The 21,350-nt window shown below is 42.5% G+C and overlaps 1 protein-coding gene across 2 annotated transcripts in view; it reads right to left on the bottom strand.

Moving 5' to 3' along the window:
• PANX2 (pannexin 2) overlaps window positions 1-20,596 on the bottom strand; it is a 74,728-nt gene extending 54,132 nt beyond the window's left edge. The window contains exons 1-2 of one of the 2 annotated variants that reach the window (XM_077473957.1): window positions 20,272-20,596; window positions 19,588-19,912 (exon numbers count right to left, since the gene is read on the bottom strand). In XM_077473957.1, the coding sequence (XP_077330083.1) occupies window positions 19,588-19,813 (226 nt within the window). In that variant the 5' untranslated portion in view covers window positions 19,814-19,912; window positions 20,272-20,596. Of the gene's footprint in view, window positions 1-19,587; window positions 19,913-20,271 lie in introns of those variants that run through there. The other variant, XM_077473958.1, reaches the window with a different exon arrangement.
• Between the last annotated feature and the right edge of the window lie 754 nt (window positions 20,597-21,350).

Here is a 21,350-nt window from a genome sequence, read left to right as displayed (position 1 = left end):
TGATGGAGTCAAGGGACTCACTGTTGTAACCTTTAGCTAGGAATCTCTCTTTTAAGATTAGTGCCTCCTTAAGAAAATCATCATTAAAAGTGCAATTGCGTTTTAAGCGAAGAAACTGGCCCTTGGGGACCGCTGAGAGCCATGACCTATGATGGCAGGAGTCAAGTGGAATATAGCTATTCCTGTCGGTTTTCTTGAAGAACGTTGTGGTAGTTATATTATTATCCCGGATGGAAATATTCAAATCCAAAAATTGGATGTTAATGGGGCTTGAGACATAGCTGAGAACTATCCCACGGTTGTTGTTGTTTAAATGGGACAGGAAGAGCTCCGCCGATGAACTGTCACCATCCCAGATAAACAAGATGTCATCGATAAACCTTTTCCAGGTGACTAGTTCCGGAGGTCTGTCACTAAAGATTATATCCTCCTCCCACTTTGCCATGAAGAGATTGGCCATACTGGGAGCAAATTTTGCTCCCATGGCCACTCCCTTCACTTGCAAAAAATGGGTCCCATCGTGCCAAAAGTGATTGTGCGTCATGGCAAACAGAAGTAATTCAAGAATATAGTTGCGCTGAGTCACCGAAATACTACCATCATGGGCCAGAAAGTGATGAACCGCTTCATAGCCCAGTTGATGGGAGATAGCGGTGTACAGCGAAGCTACATCCGCGGTAACTAGTAGATAGGTAGGTTTCCATTCAATCAATTGCAGAATGTTAATAACATGTTTGGTATCCCTCAAAAAGGATGGCGTGCCCATCACCAGTGGTTGCAGATATTTGTCAATGTATTTCCCTATACGCGAGGTTACAGAGTCAATTCCACTGATGATGGGCCGCCCTGGTGGATTTTCTAAAGATTTGTGTATCTTGGGTAGAGAGTACATAACCGGTAAACGTGGCGCCAAAGGTACCAGAAAGTCCCTTTCTTTTTTATTTAAAATACCCATATTGAACCCTTTCTCAACCAACTCTTTTAGTTGACCTTTGAATTGGGTGGTGGGGTCTAAAAGTAATGGAGAGTAAGTCTCAGAGTCTGACAGAATCCTAGTCATCTCGTTGGAATATGCGGTTTTGTCAAGTATTACAATGGCACCGCCTTTGTCAGCTGACCGAACTACTATGTCTTTCCTGTTGAGCAATGAGTCTAGCCCTGCCCTAAATTCCCGTGTGGGTTGAGCCGGTCTCAATTTCAAACTATTGAGATCCTTTAATACCAAATCACGGAAAATATTGATGTTAGGTGCTGTATTACCAGGGGGATTGAACAAGGAGGCATTCGATAAACCAGAATGCATGATTGTTGAATCCCTAACTAATTGGCGGGAGGGGTTACTCATAATATATCTCTTAATGTTCAACTTGCGTGTAAACTTTTGAATATCTATAAATGTCTGGAATTTATTTAGATTCTGAGGGGGCACAAACTTGAGACCCTTTCCGAGAGTCTGCAATTCTTCATTAGAGAGCTCTTTATTACTTAAGTTAATAACACCACTAATGTCTAAGTCCTTCTTCTTTTTGGTGTGAAGACGTTTCCCCCCTCTGCACCCTCTCTTGTGTCTACGTTTCTCTTGTGTCCCCCCCGAGTGCCCTCCTGAAAACCCTGTTGGTAAAAACTGCCAGCTGAGGGTTGACTATATGATGGCCGAAAACCACCCTGACCCCTAGGGGCTTCAGAATGCCCATTCCTGTCATCCCCAAGGGGGCCGTATCTGTTAAAGGTCTCAACCCTATAATTGGATCCCAAATCTCTTACATCCGGAGGGGGTCTCCTATCCCTGCTGCCACCTCTACCTTGAGAGAGGGATTTATTTCTCTGGGAAAAAGGTTTACCACCTCTGGATCGCCAGGGTGGAGGGGGCGCCGTTGAAGTGGGATATTGGTGATGATTAAATGGAGTTAGATGATGATGATGATTAAAGTTACGTTTATCAACCCTTCCTCTGAAGGACTGGGGATATGATTGTGATGATGGACCCATTACTCTTTCAGTGTATACTGGAGAGGCCTGGCTCATAGGACCCCATCATCAGTGGAATTGACTCTGTAACCTCGCGTATAGGGAAATACATTGACAAATATCTGCAACCACTGGTGATGGGCACGCCATCCTTTTTGAGGGATACCAAACATGTTATTAACATTCTGCAATTGATTGAATGGAAACCTACCTATCTACTAGTTACCGCGGATGTAGCTTCGCTGTACACCGCTATCTCCCATCAACTGGGCTATGAAGCGGTTCATCACTTTCTGGCCCATGATGGTAGTATTTCGGTGACTCAGCGCAACTATATTCTTGAATTACTTCTGTTTGCCATGACGCACAATCACTTTTGGCACGATGGGACCCATTTTTTGCAAGTGAAGGGAGTGGCCATGGGAGCAAAATTTGCTCCCAGTATGGCCAATCTCTTCATGGCAAAGTGGGAGGAGGATATAATCTTTAGTGACAAACCTCCGGAACTAGTCACCTGGAAAAGGTTTATCGATGACATCTTGTTTATCTGGGATGGTGACAGTTCATCGGCGGAGCTCTTCCTGTCCCATTTAAACAACAACAACCGTGGGATAGTTCTCAGCTATGTCTCAAGCCCCATTAACATCCAATTTTTGGATTTGAATATTTCCATCCGGGATAATAATATAACTACCACAACGTTCTTCAAGAAAACCGACAGGAATAGCTATATTCCACTTGACTCCTGCCATCATAGGTCATGGCTCTCAGCGGTCCCCAAGGGCCAGTTTCTTCGCTTAAAACGCAATTGCACTTTTAATGATGATTTTCTTAAGGAGGCACTAATCTTAAAAGAGAGATTCCTAGCTAAAGGTTACAACAGTGAGTCCCTTGACTCCATCATAATGGAGGTCAACAGTAGGGAACGCCAAACATTGTTAGCTGAGAGACCACCCAGGATTGATAACATGGACAACTATGGAGTTTCTTTACTTACAACGTTTTCCAGCCAGCATTGGGCTGTGAAAAGAATTTTACGGAAACATTGGTCGGTCATCAAAAATGACCGAATCTTGGGCCCTGAACTTCCTGATAGACCAAATGTGATCTTTAGGGGTGCAACTAACTTGCGAAATATGATTGCTCCAAATGTCCCGGACCCCCCAACTAGACCCACTTTTTTTGGTGATTTGAAGGGCTTCTACCCCTGTGGGAAATGTAGAGCTTGTAGGCTAAACGCTCTACGAGGTAGGAGATTTACTGAGTTCACCTCGTCTAGCAATGGACTTACATACCCCATACGAACATTCATCACATGCACCACTAAGTGCGTTGTGTACTTACTTAGATGTCCATGTGGTTTGGAGTATGTGGGACGCACAGTACGCATGTTACATGTACGCCTGGGGGAACATATCACTAACATTTGTAAAGGATTTGACAAACATAACGTTAGTAAACATTACGACCTTAAACACAATCGGGACCCAAGAGGCACCACCTTTCTGGCCCTGGAAAAATATACTCCACATTGGCGCGGCAGTAACGCTAAGCGCACTATTTCCAGGGCAGAAACAAACTGGATCCACAAATTAGGGACACATATCCCTGGGGGGCTCAACGTCGAGTGGGACATTAATTGTTTTATTAACAACAGTTGATTTAATATTCCCTTTTTTCCCCTTTTTTTGTACTGATTTTGTATTCAGTCTGGGTCTCATACACCATTTTCACTACTATTATTTGTACTTTTATAGCAATGTTTGCTAGGTAGTTCATATGATTTTTATGTAAACTTTATTTATGACAATAGAGTGATTGTAATGTTCTTCCTAAACCTGTTGGCTACGTCTCATCCATGTATTTCTTTAACTGGACTAAGGGTGATGGTGGGCAGCTAATGCTGTTTAGGCCCCCGCCTCAATATTATGGTTATTCTCCTCTCCCTTTTTTTATGGTAATTTATACGCATGTATTGCATATATATACATTTCGTATATTTTTTGAACCAAGTTACCCTTTTTGGGACATACACACAGTGAGACAGCCACCATTATTGTATTTGGCCATCTGTCAAACAAAGGTGATTTATCACAGAACCCATTGTTTGCTTTTTTTAGTGGTCACTTTCACTATTCCATTGTATATTTGAGTCCCACAATTTAGTTATGATGGTACTCAAACTTCATTTGAATTAACTGGTCGTTGACCGTTTTTTTCCCTTTTTCCTCTTTTCCATGTGTGGTAACCATTCCGAAGGGACTGGTCATTTGTGGGTTAATCCCATAAAGCACGGACGTTTTGGTCTGCACCTATGGCAGGGCTCCCTACCTCACCCATAGGCTATTTAAACCTTAAGCACGAGGGTGTGGGCGTACCCCTGATGACGTCAATCTGTGACGAAACGATCGTCGGGTAGATACGTCTACACCTCGTGCTAATTTTATCCGCTTTATTTTACATTTTTGCTAGCAATTTTTTTCGTTCAATTTTATACGACTCCATTGAGTCATTTGTATCTTTCAACGCCTATTTGGTTGGAAAATAAAGTACATATGTTTTAGACTTTATCACACGATTGGGCGCTTTTTTCCTTTCTCATCCATTTGGTGACACGCCAACATTTTTCGAACGGACCGGAACGGACGACGTTCAAGGAACACCCGAAGGTGTGGGTCATTCTTTACCTTCCTATCCGGAAAGGTGATTCGAGCCATCCATTCACACGAGGAGCGTCGGAGGAACGATCTTGTCCGATCCCAACACTTGGGGAGTTCGTATTTGCGCACACTAAAGGTGGTTCTGGTAAGCCTTTACTACTTACTTAAACTGTAGAGTGAAAGAATTTACGTGGTCAAGCACTTATACCAGTGATACCTGGGACCAGTTTTAAAGCTTCATTCACGTTCAACCATAAAGTTCCATTCACGTTCCATCTAATGAACTTATATCTTCACATTTATGGGGCCTTGTAAATCACTTCATTTATCCAAAGCATGGGACTTGTTTTGATTTGTTTTTCAATTTTGTTGTTTGTTTTTTTCACTTAATCACAAGTTTGTGCTTCACAGCACCAAGCTGTAGTTCAAATAATTATTTTTCTGTCCTTCTAAAAGGGTTTTTTTTTACTCTTTTTTCGGTTTAATAACCCATTTTTTGTTTATTGCACAATATTCACATGTGTATTGTTTATCATTGATGTTTTACTTTTTGGAAACATCATCTTTGAAAGTTTTTTCCTGATTTATTGTTTCACTATATTTAGTCACGTGTTACACATTAAGCGCTGCACTGTTTTTCACATATATGTTGGGAGTGAGCAAGAAAGGGTGGTAATGTTCTTCCATACAATGGGACCATGGAGAACGAATGAAGCCACCTTCCAACAGGAAGCAAAAAAAAAAAAGGAATTTGAAGATCTGGAGGAGACTGAAAGCAATAGAAGAAACTTTTTTGAGTTGAGAATGCATACTTGAATTATTTTATTTTTTTATCATAGTTTAGCGTCCCTTTAACCACTTGGGATCCGCGCTATTGCAAAATGACGGCAATAGCGCGGACCCACATTTTCGGGACTACGTCTATTGACGTAGTCCCGGTTACGAGCGGCCTGCGCGCCCCCTGAGGGGCGCGCGCGGCGCGCTCTGTGATCGGCGAGTCCGTGAGACTCGCCTGATCACCGATCCGTGTAAGGGGTCGATCCCGACCCCTTATCACGTGATCAGCTGTCAGCCAATGACAGCTGATCATGTGATAAAACGGAGCCGGTAATCGGCTAGTATTCCTCCTCGCGCTGACAGCGCGAGGAGAAAAAAAAAAAGCCGATCGCCGGCGGCCGTGTTCGGGACATCAGTCCCGATCACGGACAGCAATTTAAACGGACACCTGCCCCCTGCCAGTGCCCACCTGCCACCCGCAGTGCCATCCTGAAATAAAGTAAGTGCCCCCCTGTCAGTGCCACCCAGCAGTGCCCATAGTGCCCACAGTGCCACCCAGCAGTGCCCACAGTGCCACCCAGCAGTGCCCACAGTGCCACCCACAGTGCCACCCAGCAGTGCCACCCACAGTGCCACCCAAAATCTGCCTCAAAGGTGCTGCACCCCAGTGCCGCCCATCAGTGCCCAGCAGTGCCGCCCATCAGTGCCCAGCAGTGCCGCCCATCAGTGCCCAGCAGTGCCACCTATCAGAGCCACCTATCAGTGCCACCTATCAGTGCCCATCAGTCCCATCTATCTGTGGTACCTATCAGTGCCCATCCGTGCCACCCATCCGTGCCACTTATCCGTGCCACCCATCCGTGCCATCTTATCTGTGCCCATCTTTGCCCATCAGTGCCGCCTTATCTGTGCCCATCGGTGCCGCCTTATCTGTGCCTATTAGTGCCGCCTTAACTATGCCTATCAGTGCCCACCAGTGCAGCCCATCAGTGCCCACCAATGCAGCCCATCAGTGCCCACCAATGCAGCCCATCAGTGCCCACCAATGCAGCCTATCAGTGCCGCCTAATCAGCGCACTTCAATGAAGGAGAAAAATGACCCGTTTGCAAAATTTTATAACAAACTATTAAAACATGATTTTTTTTTTTTTTTTTTTTGCATCTTTTTTTGTTTGTTTAGCAAAAAATAAAACTCCGAGCTGTAACTAAATACCACCAAAAGAAAGCTCTATTTGTGGGAAAAAAATGATAAAAAATTCATTTGGGTACAGTGTTGTATGACCGCGTAATTGTCACTCAAAGTGCATCAGCGCTGAAATCTGAAAATTGGTCTGGGACTGAGGGGGGTTTAAGTGCCCAGTAAGCAAGTGGTTAAACTCACCACTAGACTGACCTAACACTTAGATGCTGAAACATTGCCTATTCAGAGGAATGACAGTGTATTCGTAAAGTGCCTCCCTTACCCATCAGTTATAATTACCTTACCAGTGCTCCCACACAACTTTTGCTGGCTGGTGTTAAATGCTAACGGGAGAGGTGCTGTCACTTCCTTGGTCATGTGATAGTGCTATGGCCAAATGGCTGCTTGACCCAAACACTGTCACATGGGAGGAGAAAAAATGCTCCCCAATGCCCTGGAAGCATCAGGTATCGTCACCAGCTGCAACAAAGGCAAGAACAGTGAGTAGCCCTGATAAGATAGGTATAAGCGGTGTAAGTGACCTTGTCCAGAACAAGCAAGATGACAGTGTCTCTATAGTCCCCCTAAATTCGTTCTTAGAACCTAACCTCCATCTAACGCCTAACACGTAACATAATAATTGAAAATGTACAATTTTCCTTTAGAATTTCCACAACCATATAATGTGAGGTAGGCTCTTGCAGTGCATAGCCGAAGGTAAATATAATGGAAATTGAATAGAAAAATTGTATAATGTATGGCCAGCTTAATTTAGTCTAATAATTGGTACTGATTTTCGCTTAGCGTTACAACCTAGAAGATTTGCAAACAAAAAATGTAAGATATTATTGAATGCTTCTGTGGCCTGTACTGCTGCATATCTTTTTTCTTTGTTGTGTACATCATCATATGTGTCAGATCCTACTAAAAATCACCCAGTATGTGTGGCCAGCACAAATGATAATAAGCTAGAGATAAAATGCCAACATATGTTAACATCTGATAATGTAAATTGTGCAATTGCACTGACACAGTTTTCTTAAAGACCTTTAGAAAGCCTGGATGACATACTCAAGGTCAAATGTAGCTCCTGCATAAAGAATCACATTCTCAAAGGGATCATCCTCCTGATACTGCAGATGAACCTGTCAGAAGAGTGAACAATACTTGTAACAGTGGCAAGAAAATGTATGTGAACCCCTTGGAATTAACTGGTTTTCTTCAACAATTTGCCATACATTTTGATCTGATCCTCATCTACTGTAAGTCACAGCAATAGACAAAAACATGTTCTTAGGCTGATAACACAACAATTATAATTAATCATGTCTTTATTGAACGCACCCATTAAACATTTACAGTGGTGGAAGAAAAAGTATGTGAACCCCTGGAGTTACAGCCAAAAGGGGAAGCTCCGCTTGGTCCCACCCTCCCTCCTCCACTGCCACATTTGGCACTTTTTGGGGAAAAGGAAAGGTTACCTGGTTTTGACAGGCACCCGTTTTTGGGTAAGACCGCCACAGCGATCAACGAGTATGTCCAACCTCAACTCCTTTCCTCCGCAGCCCTCTGGGACACACACAGGTCCCAATAGACAGCGGGATCATTCACAAAGTGCAGCGCAACTCAAGCATGCAGACTAGGAAACCGGAAGTGAAGCCTGAAGTCAATGATTAAAGCGGAGGCCTAGCTGAAAAAAAAATGTTAAAAGTCAGCAGCTACAAACACTGCAGCTGCTGACTTTTAATAAGCACACTAACCTGTCCAGGGTGCCCGCGATGTCGGCTGTGTTCTGGGACACACAGTTCCCAGAACACAGTGCGCCCATTCCCCAGGAGACAACGTGAGGAGGAGAAGAATGAAGATCACCCTGGAGTAGGAAGTGGCAGATTAGGACAATGTCCTAATCAGCGATGTCGGCCACCCAAGGCCGATCCATCCATCGGATCGCGTCACGGCACCGCCATTTGAACTAAGGGAAACAGGCAATGGAGCCTTGCGGCTTCACTGCCCGTTTGCTATTCCGCATGCGCAAGTCGTGCGGCACTTTGTGAATGGCCGGCTGTGTTCTGGGACACACACAGCTCCCAGAACACAGTGCGCCCCATTCCCCAGGAGACAACGTGAGGAGGAGAAGAATGAAGATCACCCTGGAGTAGGAAGTGGCAGATTAGGACAATCTGCCTAGCAACAGGCATTTCTGGTAAGTAAAAAATGTTTTTTCTTAAAAAAAAAAATTCAGATTTTTTAGGAGCATTTTTATGTAATTTTTTTTTTTTTTTAGGGTGGACCTCTGCTTTAAGCACGTTTGTGTGAAACGCTTCTGCTGAGCACTTTGGATCATTCATGTGTCATGTTTTTAAACTTTGTGATACTTCAATAAAACAACATATTCTTTATTTCTGGATGTGCCACCCTTCCTTCTTCATTTTATATGGAGTTCTTGGTCGCGGACCTTGGCAGGCACCTGGTTCTCTACAACAGTATTTGAGATTTTGCAGACAGCCTGGGAGCGATGTGGCCTGAGGGCTTCACTGATGGTTTCTCTTAGTGAACATGCCGGCGGTTTCATCCAAAGCTGATTGAAGCTTGGGTACCGATATCACTGGATCCCTAGATAGGTAAGTGCTCTTAAATTAAAAGTCAACGACTACAATATTTGTAGCTGCTGACTTTTAATTTTTTGGGGGGAGACTGGAGCTCCTCTTTAAAGTGGTTGTAAACCCTGTTACACTACTTTTACCTACAGGTAATCCTATAACAAGGCTTACCTGTAGGTACCTTGAATATCTCCTAAACTTGTACAGTTGTACAGATATTCAGTATATGCCCTGCTGCCGATATCATCGGCGCATGTGCACTGAAAAATGGGCCGCTGGTGCCGTTTCTTCAGTAGCTGTGCCATGACTGGCAGATCCTATGTACATGAGCGGTATTGATGTCATCGTGGCTCTGGCCAATCACAGCACCGAAGCTGCAAACCTGGAAGTAAATCCTGTGGAATATGTCCATGCTGTACTCTGAGGGCCAACGCTGATCCAGGGCATTGATCTAATGTATTTCATAATGAGTAAGTATGTGATGCATACCAGCTCATTATCCCTTTGTCTTGCATGGGTTTTTCTTGTTTTTATTCCAGAGGTTTACAACCTCTATAAGAACCTCCTTTGGCAGCAGTGGCTTCAAGCAATGTTAGCTCTGGATCAGACCTGTTCAATGTTAAGGAGGAATTTGTGACCATTCCTCTTTAGGGCCGGTTCACACTGCAGGCGAGGCGAGGCGACTCCGACTTGCCTCGCCGCGACCTGCAGCGGTCTCGGCGGCGACTTGCAAATGACTTCTGTATAGAAGTCAATGCAAGTCGCCCCGAGGTCGCCCAAAAGTAGTACATGAACCTTTTTTCTGAGTCGGAGCGACTCGAGTCGCTCCTCTCAGAACGGTTCCATTGTACAGAACGGGGGCGACTTGCGAGAGCGATGCGAGGCGAGTCGTGTCGCCTCGCATCGCCCGCTGTGTGAACCGGCTCTTACTTAACTGCCTTAGCTCAGACACATTTGTAGGATGTCTGGTGTGAACATCTTTCTTGAGGTCATTCCACAGCATCTCTATGGGGTTTAGGTTGGGCTCTGACTGGGCCATTCCAAAAAGGCGCATTTTCTTTTTTTGAAGCCAGTCTGTGGTGGAATTACTTTGATGCTTAGGGTCATTGTCCTGTCACATTACCCAACTTCTACTAAGCTTCAGCTGGTAGACAGCTATTATCCTGTAGGGTACTTTGGCAAACTTGGGAATTCATTTTCCCCTCGATGACAAGTGGTCCAGGCCCTGAGGCAGTGAAGCTAGCCCAAATCTTGATGTTCCCTCTACCATACTTCACTGTTGGGATGATGTTTCCACTCAACTTTTGTTTCATTAGTTGACAAAACATTTTCCTAGTAGCATTGAGATTTGCCAAGGTGTTCTTTGGCAAACTTCAGGTGTGCAGCAATGTTTTTATTTTGAGAGCAATGGCTTCCTCCATGGTGTTCTGCAGTGGACACACTACCTGTCCAAAGACTTGCATATGGTAGACTCATGAACAGGGATGTTTGTCAGTTTCAGTAATGTCTTCAAGCCTTTGGCTGTTACTTGTGGGTTCTTCTTTACCTCATTGAGGATTCTGCCTTGGGTGGATCTTAGCTGGGCGCCCACATCTAGGGAGAGTAGCCATATTACTAAACTGTTTCCATTTGTGGACCATTTGTCTAAATGTCTATTAATGGATGCCTAAACACATTGAGATAGCTTTTAATTCATTTTCAGACTCATGCAGATCAACTACTCTTGATCATCTGACTTCAGAGAGCTCCTTTTAAGCTGGCCATACACCTATAGATTATCTGCAGATTTTCTATGGTTAGATGGAAAAAGTGCAACAGATTTCTCCATGTTCACTAAACTGTGGATGGATTCATCTCCCACTTTTTCCATCTAACCATAGAAAATCTGCAGATAATCTATAAGTGTATGGCCAGCTTTAGTGAGGTATGGTTCATATCAGCTGATGTTTTTTATGAACAGCAATCTTAAACTGTTTGCATGTCTTTTATCAACAAAAATAGCTTTAAACCACACCTCCAAACTCATTTCATTAATTAGACTCCAGGTGTGCAAACTACTGACTCCAATTAGCTTCCGTTGATGTAATTAGTCTATGGGTTCAAATACTTTTTACTCCAGCACTATGAATGTTTAATGGTTGCGTTCAATAAAGACACAAGACACTAGAATTGTTTGTGTGATATTAGCTTAAAGGGGTTGTAAAGGTTTGTTTTTTATTTTCTACATAGGTTCCTCTAAGCTAGTGCATTGTTGGTTCACTTACCTTTTCCTTCGATTTCCCTTCTAAATGTTTTTTTTCTTTGTCTGAATATCTCACTTCCTGTTTCTCCTCAGTAAACTTCTCACCATCATCCGAGCTGGTGGTTAGTCAGCCAGAACAGCTTACTGAACAGCTTACTGAGGAGGAACAGGAAGTGAGAAATTCAGACAAAGAAAACAAAGAAAAAAAACATTTATAAAGGAAATCAAAGGAAAAGGTAAGTGAACCAACAATGCACTAGCTTATAGGAACCTATTTAGAAAATAAAAAACGAACCTTTACAACCCTTTTAAGCACATTGTGTTTGTCTATCATTGTGACTCCAGATGTATCAGTTTACAGAGAGCAGACAAACATATTTAACACTGACAGGGGTGCTTATAATGATCAGTTTTTATGTTATTAAGTAAAACCATTATGCCAAAAGGAAAACAAACTATTTGTATAGTTTAGTATATAATGTATCTATAGTATATAAAGTATGAGCTGGGGTATGGCTTCAATATGTTAGTGTATTTAATTCTGCTAGTACATTTAACACCCCCTCCCCATACTTACAAGGCTGCTGTCTGCTGTACCCCCTGTACTTCTTCATCCAGAGTGTCAAGCAATTTTCATTCCAACAGCTCGTGGTGGGAGGAAAGAAAATTGCATAATGTATGGCCTGCCTAGGAGCAAAAGCAGATCATTCCCTTAATGGTGACTAGGATACCAGTTGGTGACTTTCTTCCACTTACATTATCACCCAGTATTTGAGAGATAATAAAAAAGGCCAATTGTACGTTGGATAGACTCCAACCTTTTAGTCATATGCATATTAATAAACACAATATTTCAAGGGAATAACTTATTTACTACAACGTAGTATAAGGCCGCGTACACACGGGCGGACTGTTCGCCCAACTTTGTCCGCTGAACAGTGTTTCAGCGGACAGTCCGCTCGTGTGTGGGCTTCAGCGGACAGTTTCAGCGGACAGTCTGACGAACAAAGTTTTTCGGAATTCCCGTAAGACAGTCCGCTGAAACTTGGTTTGAGCGGACAGTCCGCTCGTGTGTAGGCTTGTTCGACAAACTAAGTTTCGCGCATGCTCAGAAAGGATTTACACGGCGAAGGTTGCATTGCAGTGTATTGGACGTCGTATTTTTCGTCCCGTCGTACGTGCCGTTCACGTCATCGCGCACGCTTTCAGCGGACTGTTCGTTCATCGTGTGTGGTCAAGTCCGTTCATGCAAATTTTGAGCGGACTGTTTGTCGGATTGTTTGACGAACAAAGTTGGGCGAACAGTCCGCCCGTGTGTACGCGGCCTTAGGCACCAGTCCTCTCAAATGTAAGTGGCTTGTCATCTGCTGAAAATAAAATACACCTCTCACATACATCTTTCAGACTGCATAGTTAATTTACTTCAAATAACCAGTGGAGAAAATATTGTATTCCAGTAACAGCATGTAATGATAACATTCATGAATGAACTGGCTTGGGTTTCGATTCATGGAATATCTGCAAACCCAGTCTGAAATCAACAAACTCCAAATATAAAGCCTGAACCCTATTAAAGTCTATGGGCTCTGAATCGTATTATTTGTTTCTACCCTTTTTGAAGGCCAATTTACAAAATTTTGGTAATAAAAGGGCATGGGTAGCTGGTTCCTGCTATAAGAGACACATGCCACAGAGGTCAGAGGACATTGGGCAGATTGGTTTGAGATGATAGAAAGGCAACAGTAACTCAAATAACCACTCGTTACAACCAAGGTATGCAGAATACCTTCCAGTGGCGGATGGTGGAGTTTTTTTTCGGGGGGCGCAGCAAACACTATGACAAACCCCCCCCCTCCGGTCGGTCAGCAGCACTTACCCCATCACCGGCGGCTTCTCCTGCTCATCGGCCTCCCGTTCTCCTGCTCTCCACGGGTCATCACAGTGGCGGCGCCAGCGGCTTTCCTCCCTCCACCTCGACGGCCAATCTGGAGTCTTCTCTTTTCAGCCAATGGGAAAATGGGTCTCACACCCACTTGTGATTGTCCGGATGGAGGATCAGTGTTTCAACGGCGAATGTAACACACCTGGGTGGAATCGGAGCACATTCTCTGCGACCTGAGCCCACCCTATTTTGAAGCCTATTAAAGCCTCTGGCTCTAATCATGTGCTTCAAAAAAAAAACCTGGCTGCTGTAATTCATGTGCCCTGAAAGGGGCTGGACACATCAAAAAAAGGGATGGCCACGGTAGCCATGGACAGATTCATGCTATGCATGAATCTATCCATTGCATATAGGGGGTGGTGTGGAGAGAGGGGGCTGCACCAAGGCACCCTTTAATGGATGGGCTGCCACTGATACTATATCTGAATGCACAACACATCGAACCTTGAAGCAGATGGGCTACAGCAGCAGAATACTACACCGGATGCCACTCCTGTCAGCTAAGAAAAAAAAAACTGAGGCTATAATTCATAAAGGCTCACCACAATTGGAGAATAGAAGATTGGAAAAACATTGCCTGGTCTGATGAGTTTCAATTTTAGCTGCAACATTCAGATGGTATGGTCAGAATTTGATATTAAAAACATGAAAGCATGGATCCATCCTGCCTTGTATCAACAGTTCAGGCTGGTGGTGGTGGTGTAATGGTGTGGGGGATATTTTCTTGGCACACATTGGGCCCCTTAGTACCAATTGAGCATTGTTTAAATGCCACAGCCTACCTGAGTATTGTTGCTGACCATGTCCATTCCTTTATGACTACAGTGTACCCATCTTCTGATGTACTTCCAGCAGGATAATACACCATGTCACAAAGCTCAAACCAACACAAACTGTTTTCTTGAACATGACAATAAGTTTACTGTACTCCAATAGCCTCCACAGTAACCAGATCTCAATTCAATAGAGTACCTTCGGAATGTGGTGGAATGGGAGATTTGCATTATGGATGTGCAGCAAACAAATCTGCAGAAACTGCGTGATGCTATCATGTCAATATGGACCAAAATCTCTGAGGAACGTTTTCAACACCTTGTTAAATCAATGCCACGAAGAATTAAGGCAGTTCTGAAAGCAAAAGGGGGTCCAACCCGGTACTAGCAAGGTGTACCTAATAAATTGGCCGGTGAGTGTACGTTCAGTGACATCATCTGTAATCGCCTGGCCTCTTTATTTACACTCAGCTGCTGGTTGGGGAGCTGTCATTTGCAGCAAGAGTCTGAAATGAGAGGACTGATGTCCAAGGTTGTCATGTTTGCATTGGTGGGGCATCGTTCATAAAGACTGGATAAAGTTATTGATATTGGATCTACATTGTGGGCCCTTTTTGGTTTATGATTGTTCTCTGGTATCTGTGTTCATTTACATTTTTTGTCTTGTGTACATACTTTTTGATGAATGAGTTACAAGGGGGTAAGTTTTTGGTAGTCATTCATGCAGGCAGGGCATGGTTTTTGTTGTGTTTTTGCATGGGATACACCTTAAAAGTCCGTACCAGACCATTATCTACTGTAGAATAAGGGCATGCTATTCATCTTTAGGGGACCTCGTGACATTTTTTTACATTTTTTGCCTCACACTGAGGTTGTATTGTGTTTAATGAGTAAGCTCACTCAGATTTGGATTGTAAGGATTATTTGTAAAGTAGAACCATTGTGTTAGGGCTCATGTACACCTGCTTCAACTTCAACACACATTAAAGCGCCTACCGCTTTAACATGCTTTTTTATGTGTTTTTGATGCTTCAGTGATGCTTCGATTATGCTTTTTTTAATCTTTAATTACGCTTGGCAAATACACTGTGTGTGTTGATTTTCTATTTGTTTTAAATGGGCCCAGTAGAATGCCAGCTCAAGAGTACCCCCACTCAGCAAATCCCCAGCTCATAAATACCCCTGTTCAGCAGATCCCCAGCTCACTGGTACCCTCATACAGCCCCCCTTACATCAGAGTCCACAGAGCTCCCCTTATATTAGAGTCTGCGGAGAGCCCCTTACATCAGAGTCCACAGAGCACCTCTGCAGAGCGTAGTACTTGCATTGTTTTGTCCAACCCCTGTACGTTATCCAGCCTGCTTGTGCCGCTCACCTGGAGTATATGTAGTCTGGGCAAGTGGGAACCAGTTAATATAATTACAGTGGGAGGTTGTGCTGCATTTTATTTTTTATTTTTTATTTTTTTGAGGCATGTGGACACATAACAGTACTAGCAGAAACCCAACAGTGATTTTGTTTTTCATTCAGTCCTTATATATTAATGAATCCCCCTTAGAGACCAACTGTTGGTCCAAATCAGGCACAATGTCTGTGTACCTGCCGAAAGGATAGAAAAAAAAATGGTAACAAAGATTCTATTATACACTTTTACATGGGGCAGACTCTGCCAGGGAGTCTGCCCACGCAGTGGGGAATCTGTCCGTTGATCCCCACTGAGCATGCGAATGGCTGGTCTGTGGCCGCTCTGCTTATGCAGAGCAGATACAACACAGCCTGCTGTCTTCTAAAGGCAGTCAGATGCCCCTTGTCCATTAACACCTGACTGCCATCTGATCCAATCAGCTAGACGGATGGGGAACGCATCCCCATCTGTCTGTTTTTAGCATTTTGGATGAGATGGATGTCGGGGGTGTAAACAGACAAATGTCCATTTACATTTGCCTCTCCATAGAGGATAATGGAGGGTTCGATTGGAACATCCTGAAAAACTGATAGGCGGAATCCGATCGGTCCAGCAATATGAAAGGGGCCTTACGAGAATTACGGTATTATTTGTTACTCTTGTTGAAACATTAGCAAAGCAAATTTTTTATAAATATACTCCTATGTGTCTGCAAAAGTGGAAAAGGGTTGTGTTTTGGGGTAATACGTAAACATTTTTACTGTGCATTTTAAAATGTACAGTATAGACTATACGTAATGATTAGGACCATGGCAACTATATAGTAGCACTATAAAGGTCAGCAGCTGGTGTTGCCATGGTTTTAGGGGAAGCACAAAAGTAGGTGTACAGACAGTAGCTGTACAGGCAAAGATTATATCCAGTTCAGAAATAGTTTATATTGTTCTGTGAATAAATCATGGCATTATTACATGGATACTGATGAAAATATTTTGGAAATGTTAAAGGGATAAGTACAATTTAATTAAATAAAATAAAAAAAGAGTACCCATTCTGCAACAATAATTGAGAGATATCTGTATACCTCTGTCCATCATAAATCCCTCTTAGTTTCTTACTCACAATACAATCAGGTGCATGTTCTGAACAGAGAATGGGTCAGGCAATAGAGAATAGTCTGCCTAGGCCCCATAATTACCTTAATCACACATGCCAAGCAAAGTTCTATTGTTCTCTATAAATAGACCTTCTCTTAAGCTTGACATACATGCTGTGCAGTGGGAAGCATGAGTGCTCAGCTAGTAAATACCAACATTTTTTATGAAAGCACCACACCACTGCCAAAAGTTCTAAATGCAACTTTATTCCTTTAAAAGTCAGGGGTACAATCCAAAATGTATCCAACGCGTTTCAAGGGGCCAAGAGCACCCCCTTCATCAGGGCTAGAAAAAGAACATAAGAAGATCTCCATATCGATCTGATTTTAATACAATATCCCCTCCACTGGATTCTGATATCAGATTGATAGGGATATTGTATTGATTTTGAGATTGATAAGGAGTTTTTCTTATGTTCTTTCTAGCCCTGATGAAGGGGGCATTCTTGAACCTATGAGTTCAGGGGTCCATAAGTTGTAGAGAGTGCAGGGGTCAGTAGTAGGCAACACAGAGTGCAGGGTTCAGTAGTAAGTGATGCTGAGTCCAGGGGTCAGTAGTAAGCTATGCAGAGTGCAGGGGACAGTAGTGACACTGAGTTCAAGGGTCGGTAGTAAGTGACGCTGAGTTCAGGGGTCAGTAGTAACACAGTCCAGAGATCAATAGTAAGTAATGCAGGATTTAGGGTCAGTGGTGAGGTAAGCAGTAAGTGACTCAGAGTTCAGGGGTCAGTACTGACACAGTCCAGAGGTCAATAGTAAGTAATGCAGGATTTAAGGGTCAGTGGTGAGGTACACAGTAAGTGACGCAGAGTTCAGGGGTCAGTAGTGAGTGATTCAGCGTTCAGGGGTCAGTAGTAAGTGATACAGATTTCAGGGGTTAGTAGTAAGTGATACAGAGTTTAGGGGTCAGTAGTGATGCAGAGCTCATGGATCAATAGTAAGTGACACAAAGTTCAGGGGTCAGTATTATGTGATGCAGAGTTTAGAGGTTAGTACTGATGCAGAGTGTATGTACTATAGTGAAGGAAAATGTAGGAGTGGACTAGTACAACTGTGCTTGGTTCCCCCATATCGTCTTCCCTTGCTGCGGATTTAAAGGCATCTGATAATCAGCACTGACCCTAAGGGTACTAAGGACTTGAAACTATACCAGAATGTGAGTTTTCGGTTACTGCAATCAGAAGTGCCTTTTTTATGTTGCCAATGTTTAGAAGAACTACTTTATTGTTGGAAAAAAAAGAAGAAATTTGCTTTTGGCTGGGGGTTTTCAACTTACAAATTGTATGTGCAGTAGGAAGATGTCACGGGTCTGCATGGGCTTTGGGGCAGTCATGGTATGAAGAAAGTGGCCCCTAGATAGCCCTGTATTCCTGTAGGCCTCTGACAGGGCAACACTGATGCAGAAACCTGCTAAAAGCCCACTTATGACACTTCACTGGTCAGCCCCTTGACTCTATCAAGATGAAAAGTTATGTAGGGGCTATGAAGCTGTGGAATATCTGGCAGATATAGCTAGATTATGCAAACAAAGTAAAGCCAACAAAGTGGATCTCTTTAAATTACCATAAAAAATATAATAATTTAAAATGTATAAAAACAAACAGATAAAAAAAGGGGGGACATAATGAAGTAATTATTAAAAATAATGGTGGCTAACTTAAAGGGTAACTTCACTTTAAATATAGAAACTTAAAAAAAAATATAGCATATACAGTACATTTGCTACACAGGTCATATTGTAATTGAATGTTTTTAAAAATGACCTTTCCTCTTCAATCTGCAGCATTGTAATTTTCTGTAAAATTCAATGCAATATGGCAACCTGGAGGCTTTCTGTACACAGTGGTTGTACAAAACCTTTCCAGAAATGTCATTTCCTGCTTGTGTTGTTGGCTCATTAATTTTCCCAGAAGTCTGCACGAAGACGAAAAGTCAAATTTTAGGCATCCTTTGCAAAAGAAGTTTTAATTTTTTGATGACCTACTCCCAAAAGGGAGTAGATTGGAGTAAAATGCTTCTAAAGGGATGCAGAATCTACAACTACTCTTATTATAACACTGCAAGTGCATCAGTTGATTATCCAGAGATTGTTTTTTTTTATTCTCAACAAAAGTGGAGTTACTCTTAACATTTTAAATACGGGTTAACTACAAATTTAATTCTGAAAATAATACTTTTCATTTATAGATGAATGCAGAGAGGGGCTCAAGCTTTTAAACTGGCAGCTTAGTCCTACAGATTACACAGGGAGAATGTGGCTGTCCCAGTGTAATCATCAGAACTCCATGACAGCTGGATGCTGTGCTCCGTTTACCGGGAGCATACAGCACTTTTCCTACAGAGCGGTCAGCTATAAGGTTGACATCAGAGTGCTGCTGATTATACAGGAAGAGTCACACTCTCCCTATGTAATCTACATGACTGAGCTATCAATTTGACAGCTCAATCATACATAGAGCAGGAGACAGCTGGTCAGAGACAGAAAGCTCCTGCCGGAGTTGTGCCCCCTGCAGCAATGCGCCCAATGCCTCTTCTGCCTCAGCTTGGCTTTGCACACCCCCGAAGCTGGATTACTTTGAGGGAAAAAGGCTATTGCGCAAGGTCTTCTGTTTGATCAATACCCTGACCATTAGTTCTGGAGTCTACAATGCACACTTAGACTGGAAACGGCTATATGCAATAACTGTTGTCTCATGTCTATGGGTAACTTAAGTCATTTACAAAGTAATACAACATCCCACATCAGTACAAATAGAACCAACCACTGTATCTTTCACCCGAGTCTCTCCTGCACCCCAAATTAGTACAATTACACTATCAACAATTCTGTTTTATAAAAATGACATAGAAAGTGTCTACAATGATTAAATCATACTGGACTCACCAGCAAAGTTCTTTGTGAAGACCAAGGTGACAAGGAGTATAGGGATGAGGACTGTGCCAATGGTGACCACTCGATCAAAAGGAAGCTCCAGCTTTAGCTGTACCATGAGAGCTGCCAGGGAACCAACCTTATCATCCTGCTGCCCTGGCAGGATCAGTTCTTTCAGTTTCTCTCCTGCTAGCAAAGCAGTAGCCATGTCTGAATGGTTATCAATGATATGTTGCATAAGCGTTTGTGATTACAGTTGGAGCTTTGCCTCCTTAGCTTTTATGTATTGTCACCATCTACTGGGATGACCGTTGCTGGTCCAAAGAATAAGTCAAGTCTGCATAAAAAAGAACATGCTAAGAAGGAGGTGCTTTAAGCTATCCAAATAATTTCAAACATTTAGAGAAAACATACATAACCACGTGCGCATTACAAATGTATCTAATTATATGCTCAAAAACAATATAAACTTTATGAACAAAATGGGGGAAAACATAAAATTTAGGACTAATTTATGTGGAAGGAAAACACATAATAATGAAGATTTCTGTCACTAAAGGAAAATCTGCATTCAGCTGCAGTGCAACAGAAACACAAAAATGAAAATATTTGTATAGATACAAGCCACGTATATATATATATATATATATATATATATATATATATATATATATATATATATATCGTAATTTTTACCTGCTGGGTGTCCCCTGAGTTCCACAAAGGCGATAAGCACAAAAAGCTGCCATCTACAGATTTCCAGCTGTCTGAAAACTTACATTGCATGTCCCTGAAAGCCGGCAAACCTTTGGATGAGTATGAATGAGGGGAGAATGTCATTCGCCTTGAAAACCTGTACCCAATGCTACAAAATAGCTGGAATATTCTATTCACTCTATCTTGCTGCATCAAAATGAAAATCAGAAAGGCCTTGCTCCTGGCTGAAGAATTCTAAGTATATTGGTGTTCATGTCAGCCATATGACAAGAGAAGCTTAGATACATAGCGTTTCCATTTACTGCAGGCTAGAGAATGGAGGCGGGGTCTTCAGCATTACAGGCTTCACTGCTCTATGCAACAATATGTGTTCGCATCTCTTCCTCCTGGAGACACAATCAGATAGGCTGCTGCATTCACATTGCACTAAGGGTTTAGCTTTTTTTCTTTTGTAACCTCATATGTGAACAGCTAGTCAAAAAAAAGGGGTTAACGGGTTATTAAATGTTATTTTGTAATTATGAATTCTCGTTCACATTTCAAGTCTATTTATTATTTTGATGCTCACAGGGGATCTTTGTAACTTCATAATGCACATCTGCTCTATTAAATGTGGTGTGGTGTTTATTAAAACATTTTAACATGACCCCTGCTAAGCAGGACAATGTCATGTTATATTGTGCATTAAAATATTTATTATATCTACAAAAAAATAAATTTAACCACTTCAGCCCTGGTTGCTCAATGACCAGGCCATTTTTTGCGATACGGCACTGCGTCGCTTTAACTGACAATTGCGCGGTCGTACAACACTGTACCCAAACAAAATCAGTGTCCTTTTATTCCCACAGATAGAGCTTTCTTTTGGTGGTATTTCATCTGCTCTGTGGTTTTTATTTTTTGCGCTATAAACAAAAGAACAACGACAATTTAAAAAAAAAAACACAATATCTTTAACTTTTTGCTATAATAAATTTCCTAATTTAAAAAAAAAAAAAAAAAACATTTCACCTCTCGTACCTCAGGTGAGTCCCACAAAATCAGGAATTTTATCATGT

This window comes from Lithobates pipiens, unplaced genomic scaffold (genome assembly GCF_037356315.1).
Source record: "Lithobates pipiens isolate NorthernLeopardFrog02 unplaced genomic scaffold, aLitPip1_a1.2 Scaffold_8, whole genome shotgun sequence".
NCBI classification, from domain to species: domain Eukaryota; kingdom Metazoa; phylum Chordata; class Amphibia; order Anura; family Ranidae; genus Lithobates; species Lithobates pipiens.
Note: the sequence above shows the minus strand (reverse complement) of the source record. Positions and strands in the feature narration are given on the sequence as shown.